The sequence below is a fragment of the Electrophorus electricus genome, chromosome 16 (assembly GCF_013358815.1).
Source record: "Electrophorus electricus isolate fEleEle1 chromosome 16, fEleEle1.pri, whole genome shotgun sequence".
In the NCBI taxonomy this organism is placed as follows: domain Eukaryota; kingdom Metazoa; phylum Chordata; class Actinopteri; order Gymnotiformes; family Gymnotidae; genus Electrophorus; species Electrophorus electricus.
This window is the reverse complement of record NC_049550.1, coordinates 9,876,376-9,885,219: the sequence shown is the minus strand read 5'-3', so window position 1 is coordinate 9,885,219 and position 8,844 is coordinate 9,876,376. Positions and strand designations below refer to the sequence as shown.

The 8,844-nt window shown below is 40.2% G+C and overlaps 1 protein-coding gene across 11 annotated transcripts in view; it reads left to right on the top strand.

Annotated features, from left to right (window-relative positions):
• The first annotated feature begins 4,078 nt into the window (after positions 1-4,078).
• The window catches only part of LOC113578485 (mitogen-activated protein kinase kinase kinase kinase 4-like), a 44,369-nt gene continuing 39,603 nt past the window's right edge, over positions 4,079-8,844 (top strand). For 7 of the 11 annotated variants that reach the window (XM_035534618.1, XM_035534621.1, XM_035534624.1 and 4 more), the window contains exons 1-3: positions 4,079-4,148; positions 4,289-4,589; positions 4,936-5,001. In XM_035534618.1, the coding sequence (XP_035390511.1) occupies positions 4,533-4,589; positions 4,936-5,001 (123 nt within the window). In that variant the 5' untranslated portion in view covers positions 4,079-4,148; positions 4,289-4,532. The remainder of the gene's footprint in view (positions 4,149-4,288; positions 4,590-4,935; positions 5,002-8,844) is intronic. The other 4 variants (XM_035534625.1, XM_035534623.1, XM_035534622.1 and 1 more) reach the window with 2 other exon arrangements.

Here is an 8,844-nt window from a genome sequence, read left to right as displayed (position 1 = left end):
GAACTTTTCCCTTCCTGCTATTTAGATCAATTTATGGCACTTGGAACATGCTTTGTGTTTGCTGTGCTAATGTGTTCCATGGTCGGCAGAGAGCCACGTGACTGAATAACAAACGACCATTCAAATGGTCACTCATATGATAATTTTGAACTGTGATGTTGCAGAACATGAGAACTCCCTTTTCTATTCTCATTATAACAAGAATGGGCATTCGGAGAATTAAAATGCACTGGATATATATGCAAAAGAGGAAGAAGTGGCTAATGTATCAAGAGCAAAAGTTTAAGGTGTTGTGTGAATAAGCATTTTCCCATGGTTTTCTTGAGGCTTGATCTGACTATCTGAAGAAAGCACAACACATATATTCATGGCATGTCCCAACATGCCCTTTAGTTGTATGTTCTATGATGATCATCAACATAGCATCCAGCCCCTTCTGTCTGTAGTGAGAGGTGCAAAACCTATATAACAACAAACCAACAAAACTGATCCCTAGCCTAGTGTGATCTTGAGTGCATTATTGTACATACAGTATTTCTGCTGGCCCTTATTTTTATTAAATGGCATTTACAGACAATATTCCTGCTATAGAGAGGACTTTCCTGTATTCTGGCAGGAAGCTCACCTGGAAGAGCAGGTACAGCAAAGTACAAACAATACCAAGGTCATGGGATTGATTCCCAGGAAGCACAAATGCTCCACTCCAGAATGTCTAATGTTAATTGTTCTGTTGCTCTGGATAAGAATGACAAATATGCTGTGAAAGTGCTTAAAAACACAATGTTGATTCAACATTTTTTGAATTGGACAAAACTTATGTAACATGCATCAGACTATCAGTGATATTATCTCTTTATTCTCATGAAGGATCATCTTATATCACCTTCCATGTTTTATATAGAATATGTTCAAATAAAAGCAACATAAATGATGAAAATAAAATAAAACAAAACAAAAGCAACACAGCTCTTAGTATATACCAGGGGAAGTCTAAAAAATAAAACATTTCCAGACATTGTACTCTGATGTTCCGCAAAGTGTTTATTCCACTTCTCAAAATGTAGCCTACGTATTTGTGGTTTGCTGACTCTCCGGTGATCTCAGGATGAGAAGAAGCATGCATGTGACTAGATGCTCCCAGTCACAAACCTACCAGAGTTCTTTATCTTTGGAACTTTTCTGCAGTGTATGGATGCTGTCATAGTCTTGTGACATGGTTCCAATGTTTGACACCCTGTGCACCAACAAATGTTGGCCTGGGACATCATGTGTTGAAATATGAATTCTCTTACTTGTTGCTGGGACCTGCCTTATTTGTTTTCCTAGCTAGGATTAGGATATAAAACCTCTCACTTACTACCTTTGTCAGCAGCTCCAGTCTTTGTCGATATGTACAATAAAACACTGATGCACCTTTTTCTGAGAAAGAGTCACTGATTTATCTTCTTATTACCTTTCCAGTCTGATTCCAGCCAGTATGCATTATGTATAGTATACATCCATGTTGCATGACCTGCCTACACTCATATGTTTTTTAGGATTAATTTATTGTTTTATTTTTTTGGATTGACTTTAGAATGACTAACATTAATTAACATCTGTGTCAAGATCTCTGAAATAACAATTGTCATGTCAAATAGTATACATCACTATGAATGACATCATAGTTGTTCATAGGCACCACAGAAGTCCCACATGTCTGTGATTATTTAATTGAGACTCAGTCATACTCATGCCCTCTTTGACCTCTCAGATTAAAAAAAATGTATATAAACCATTTCAGGTGTTATGCTTAAATCTGAAACATTACTAAGTCAGGCCACTGAAAGAGGACCTCAGCTGGCTCACAGTGGCATTATGAGTGAAACTAAAACATTGGTACCCCCTCCCTCAAACTACTGACATCTGACAAGTGTCCGGCGACTGAACCCTGAGGGCAGTGTGAGTCTGGTCACCTGTCATGGACAGACGCCCCCGCTCTGTTCATTTACGTTGGCAGTGTTTTTCTATCTGTGTGAATGTGTTCGGAATATCAAACATTACCTTATTTACTTTTCATCAATCTCATATTCATTATTTGCCCTTACTATGACATTCTCTCTGTTGTCTCTCTCAATCACTCTCATCTTCTCATCAGGGTCTTACAAACTGAACATCCCAGCAAGGTTGGAGTCACAGTTCACACTGAGTAACTACTCTTGGGTCTGATTGTACATAATGTTGAGATTTAGTTGAAAGCTTAGTCAATACATGCTTATCTTTACACCATGTTGTTTCCTCTAACCGTGTTTGTGACATTTGAGAAATATGCTGTCATGTACAAATTTGCCAACATGCACAGTTTTAGATGGGCCTCAAGGAAAGGCCTTTATAACACAATTGTCTTGTGTTAATAAAAACCACCATCATTTACATGGTGATGCTATAGGATAAGGTCAGTTGCTATCCAGAACATTTAGCTATGGAACATAGCTATGCCTACAATCAGAAAACTGCCAATTATAGATTTTTTTATATTAAGATGACACCTCTCATTTGTACACAAAGTATATTTACATTTCTGGCTGAAAACATTTCTAAATGTTGTAGGGTTTTGAGCTTATAAATTTAAAAGAGTGTAAACAATTGTAGACATCTACTCCTGTCCTGGAAATTGTTGGTTCAAAGATTTGATTTAGCAGTACAAGACTTTCTCACAACAGCTTTGCTATGTTTGTTCCCTCCTAAATTCTGCATCAGGTCTCACTCTCTCTCTCTCTTTCTCTCTCTCTCTCTCTCTCTCTCTCTCTCTCTCTCTCTCTCTCTCATTCACACACAAAAACAAGTGTGCACACATGCGCATGCACACACACACACACAGAATTCCCAGACCTAGCCTGACTGGTTTGTCCTGTCTCCTATCTGTCAGTTGGTGGGTCATATAAAGGGGTTCCTGTATCTTGTAGCTTACAAGTCAATGTTATGCACTGACTCTTGGTAAGAGGTCAGCTCTTTTTGTGGTTAATTATGATGAGCTCTGCATTTAGAAAAGGATTACAGTTTGTGGGAGTTTCTTTGCTCTTCAACCAGGATCAGTATTACATTCTCTGCGAGTATTCTGCCACCCTATTGCCCTCATAATGGAAAAAAAAGTGCCCTTTCTCTTCCTATCAGTTTCTTTTTATAGCCAGTGATTAGACTTAGACTGGTGACTAATATGTCTCATTGTCTGACATTTGTCCTTGAACTTGGACAAAAGTCAAACTAATTTTCATCTTTACACATGTTCATAATAGTGGAAATTTAGTAGCTCTTATATGTGAATAAGGAACAGGAGCAGAAGCACACCTACAATACATATATGAACATGATGTAGGGGTCATTTTCTTGGAATAAGCTTGGTCCAGGTATAGAATATAATAATTAATTGTTCATATGTCCAATATATGTAGCATCTGATCTTTTTATCATGTACATGTAATTCAATAAATAGATGTGTTCTCAGACCTGGAACAAACGACAGACCCTTTTTGAAAGAGAATTCTTTGTGTTCATTAATAGTTTTAACGTTTGAATAAGCAGCCTGGACCATAATCTTGCAATAGCCATCTGAGAAACAGACCAAGCAGCCTCGTGCTGACTCCATCTGCTGGCACCATCGTTTCCGGGATGATCAGCTCAACACTAATGACTAAGGCAGAAACGGGCCAAAAGAGGACGAGGAGGTTGCTACGAGGAAGCTTCAGTCCATGGGGGCTCCCTCACTAAATGGGCGGAGAATCGTAAGGCTTTGTATTAGACCCCGCCCAGATCGTCTGGTAACGACCAACTAAAATGTGGGTGGATTAGTACCGTTAATTAAATTACACATGTGTTATTTATAATTACAGGAATTAATATTAGGAATTATTCGTTAAAAACATTACAAAAATATATAATAGTGCCTTTTGTTTGGCGTGGTTAACCTATTTATGAGGTTTCGGTTAAACAGTCGAGCACATGACACAGAGTGATTTATTAGTCTACTGTAAACTGTGGTCCGATTGTTCCTTTTGCCACACCCAAATAATTTCAACCAAAGGCTACTGCCTGCTGATAACACGTGCGCATGTGTGAGACTGAGTCTATGGAAACGAGTCTATGCCATCCATTCAGGAATGGAATTTTAAGTAAACAATATATTTTCTCAAACACATTTATCATTAGAAGTAGTTCATTGTCTTTATTTTATTGTAACTCTTTTCTGAATAATTTTCTCTCCTGTGGGTTGGTTTGTCTAAGCCCTGCCCTTCTTTCTGTGAATCAGCAGACCGGCTTCCTGTGTTTGTGAGATTCTCAAAGTGCAGGGGAGTTAAGGATTGGGATCCTCGATCAGTCTGCCACCTCAACATGGAGTAGCCGTGTCTCTCAGCAACGGAAGGAGCAGTCCTTTTAGCGATCTTTTGTGGCAGTTTTCAGCGGATATACTAGCCGCAAATGTAGAACTACTGCCCTAATTTGCATGATAGTGAAGACAAGACTTCTAGAGCGATTTTCTGTTTATAATTGAAAAGATGGCGAACGACTCTCCGGCTAAAAGTCTAGTAGATATAGACCTTTCTTCTTTACGGGTGAGTATTGGACAAGGGCAGCAAGTATTGATATAAGCCAATGCAAGTATTTTTTGAAGCACGTTTATATGTGATATATTAAGCGCAGCGTCTTTGAAAGTCTTTAGTTTTCTTTGTTTCTGTGTAAACGACCAGCTGCATTTAGACAGCGTTATTGCGATCAGAAGTGGAAGGTGCTGTCGTTGGAGTTCAGATCTTTTCTTTGTTCGAAATGCATTGGCATGTGTTGAAGATGAAGCCAAGAGCGCAACAGCTGCTTTGATCATTTATTTAAGTTGTCCACACTGTTGTTGTTTAGCCTGTTATATGTTAACACATCCTTTGTCCTTTCTTTGTTTTACTGTAGGATCCAGCCGGGATATTTGAATTAGTGGAAGTGGTTGGAAATGGCACATATGGACAAGTGTACAAGGTTGGTTTTAAAACTGCTTCTCTGTAGCATTTTTAAGTATTCATGTCATGAAATGGAACTAAAATGATTAGGGTGGAGTTAGGTTAAATACACCGACTGTTTAACCAAGTTTCGGGTTAGATAGGTATAGCGCAACGCAAGTCGAAGCGTGCTAAAATCCCTTCAGTTGTATTTGTTCGTTGTATAATGGATTCGTGTGGATGAGGAGCCCATGTTACAATACGCGACATAATTGGCACAGGATTCTGTGCATCATGCCATTATATCGAAACAATGTAACTCGCGAGGCAGCTTTGTCTTGTAGCTGTTCGGCTAGACATTTGTTATATTGTGTGCGCGCGCGGCTTTGGCAAACTCTAAGGTGTCTGCAATTGTGGGTGTGTTTATTTTTTCGGGTAAATTAATTGGTGACTGCTATTTTCACAACTTTTCGTTTTTCGGAAAACTGGATGGCTGTTGCTACAGGCCTGCATCTTTCTTTCTGTGCATGCACGGGGGCTGACATCATATCCTGTTTTGTAGTGACTGTTGCTTGGGAGAGCGTGATGATGGGTTAGCCGCTCGCAGGTAGGGGTCATCAAAAATGAGAGTTTATCGCTGCAGGTTATGACCTTTTATTGTCTTGTTGACTGTTATGTTTGGGTGTGAAGAAAGCATTTTGTCAGTAATGTGCAAGTCTGGACAGTTGAAATCCAGGTTTTTTATTTGTATGAGCTCGATACGCCGTTACCAGGCTGTTGGTCGGAACATGTGCACACTCGAGTATTCATTCACCAAGTTCCTCACAGCGTGTCTGTGTTTACGACATGGCTTCTCATGAATTCTTGCGCTCAAACCAGGTCATCTGAATACCCCCCCCCCCCCCCCCCCCCCATGCGACATATGGAATTACAGTTGCCCCCATATTGCATTGCCTCTCCTTTTAGCTGACACTGGCTTAAAATGCTCTCACTATGTGCCTTTGCAGAGCTGTTTCTTGTTCAATTCAACTTTAAAGTCATTATTTTATACTGTGCTAAACTTAATGTCATGTCAGAAACCCACATTCTTTTACTCCTTGATCTGATTATAGGCTGCTTTCAGAATTCATTGTTTCAAGTTTCTGTCTCTGCATTGTACCTTTCCATGTTGCCTGTATGATTGCTCTGTATTATTTTACATTGTTTTGTGATCTGTTATCATCACTTATGGCATTTGTGGCACTTTTGGGGATGACTGAATCCTAAAAAGTATTTTGTCATTTCCATCAGGAAACTCGGACACACATCAATGTATCCAGAATCTGATGTTTCATTATGTATTTAGGCTTGTTCTATGGCTTCCATACACACAGGTGATCAAGTGGCATGTTTTTAAAGGCTACATGCATGGTTGCTAGCCTACTGAAAATGTGCATACAGGCTACCTTCCCTGTGTGAACAGATGGCTTCTTGGACTTCAGTGTAGCTCTTGCGCGCTCCCTCTCTGCTTTCACTCTCACATCACACTCAGCCACGTAACTCATGGAGAGATGATGTGAGGTTTGCTTAATCTGTCGTTTGAACTGTTTGCATCAAAGGCAAATTGGCTGGATATGTTCTGCTCTATTTATGTGTCGGCATGAGCCATCACTTTACATTGCAGAGCTGCCATTTCCTGTTTGAAAACTCCAGAACTGTTGCTCGAGCAGGATGAGTTCAAACTGTTGCTCTAATGCTGTGCCACTTGATGCAGTCGTCTCAAGTATGTATCAAAACCAGAATTTCCTCAGGTGTTTTACATAAACTCTTAGCTGAAAGTGCATGATGCAATTAAACATAGTGAGTGTGCAGAACTGAACTGCCAGTCTAGTTGTATAATGTAGGTGGAAAGGGGGTTGTATTGGTTTGATGTTCAAAATAATTTACGTTGCGTAATTGTGGTGAGAAGTTGTGGTCTGTTGATAATGTGGTCAGTGTTTCCTGAGCAATGTTTCGCTTAATGGCCCTGTTTTGCTTAGCTTGCTCTTGCGTATTCAGACATTTGACGCACAGCCATGTGGACTACCCCACTGAATGCCTTTCCAGTTGAGCTGTTTATCAAGTCAAGACACAAGTACTCCCCATACACTCTTGGGAGAGTGTGTAGCATGTACAATCACTCTGAATCTGTATTGACCTTTCTGATTGGACAGTTCACTCGTCCATTTCTGTGAGTGACAAATTGAGCATCCCAGGTCTAACAGCGAAGACTCCAACTGGTTGAACAGCAGCTGTTGTTGGGTTAGTGAGAGCCTTAACCGCCTCTTTACAAAGGTGTTTTTGTTTGGGTTTCTGTGGGCTCCTATCTTGGCTAGAGGAAGAGAGCTTATTTAAAGTAAATTCACTGAGACATCATTCCAGTATTCATGACAATACATGTTAGTTCTCTGTTTCATGAGACATTTTGTTACACTGTGCAAAAAGGGTTGATCTGAGCAGAATAACCTCTTTTACATAAATTCAGGCTCTGAATAAGATGTAAAAAGTTGTCCCATTAACATTATACGACTTATTATATTTTCATTTTTTCAAAAATAGACTGTTTCCACTGCCAATCCTGCCAAACTCTTTCTCTACTGAAAACAATCTACTAAAATAGGGTTGGGGCAAAAAGGATCAACAGTTTACTCTATATTATTAAAGGATTTCAGTAATCTGCCAGTTACTCACCACCCAGTTTGCTAGAAATATCTTACTCTCTTTGAGTCACATCAATGTTTCTTTTTTTTGTATTTTTATTTATTTCACACTGTCAATATGCTGTTGTTGTGTCCTTCCTAAATATTAGTGCATGGCATTGTAACTTCCCCTTACTATCAAGCTTGCTAAATGCTTAAATGTCCATCATCAGAACTAGTGTTGTGTGATTTTTAAATCCTTTACACTTTTCAGGCAGGCATGATGTTACAGAAGTGTTGGTGTAATGGTTTAAGAGAACATCATTAGAAGATAATTCAGTTATGTGATTTTGGTACCCAGCCCTAACCTTCTGTGAGGTTTTCATCAATGCTAAAGCAACCTTTTGTGTTCTAAATATTTTTTGTTAACGTGGACCATTATGGGCAATATGGGTGCTGAGTAGGACCATTACTGTCACTAAGTGTTGCCTACCAGATTCAGTGCTTGGTACTGTCTGGTCTGTTGTGGTCTGAAGTGCAGAAAGCTCTGTGCAGGATGGGCAGTTCCCAAGCAGAGCTGCTGGAATCTGTTTGGAGTTTTATCACGCTGGTGCAGGGCCAGCTGGCAATGGGGAATGGAAATCCTCAGGTGGCCCTCTCTGCTTTCACTGAAACTGCCTCGAGCTCAAGCAAAAGACTACATTCTACAGATATGCACCATGTATGAGGGAGAACAATTCCACAATGTAACGGCCATATATAGTCAACTGGGGTAGTTTGGCATTCCTCTTTTCCAGAGTTTGTTTGCCCTGTCTTCATGTCCTGGACTCCACTGAGCCCTCTGAATCTGAGTACTTGCTAAGTATTTTCTCTTCTCCACTCTTAAGACCTCCAATGGTTTTCTGCTCTCTTTTTCAACCACAATCTTGTTTGACCACCTACCCGACCTCCACGGCAATATTTGATCCCCACCTCTCCAGCTCTCCTTCCTTCTGAATATGCTTCTCACCAGATTACAGCTAATGTGGATGGATCTAGGGTGGGATATCAGTAGCTGCATGGACACAGCCAGATGAGCTGGGTTGGGGTTTTTGGGGATACAGTGTTGGAGGACGAGAACCTGCCTTAAAAATAGCTTGCTGCTGGGTCTGCTAAACAAAAGGGGCAGGAGGGTTTCATCATGGGGCATTCTCACCTCTTGGCACTGTGCCAGACTCCAGCGCTGG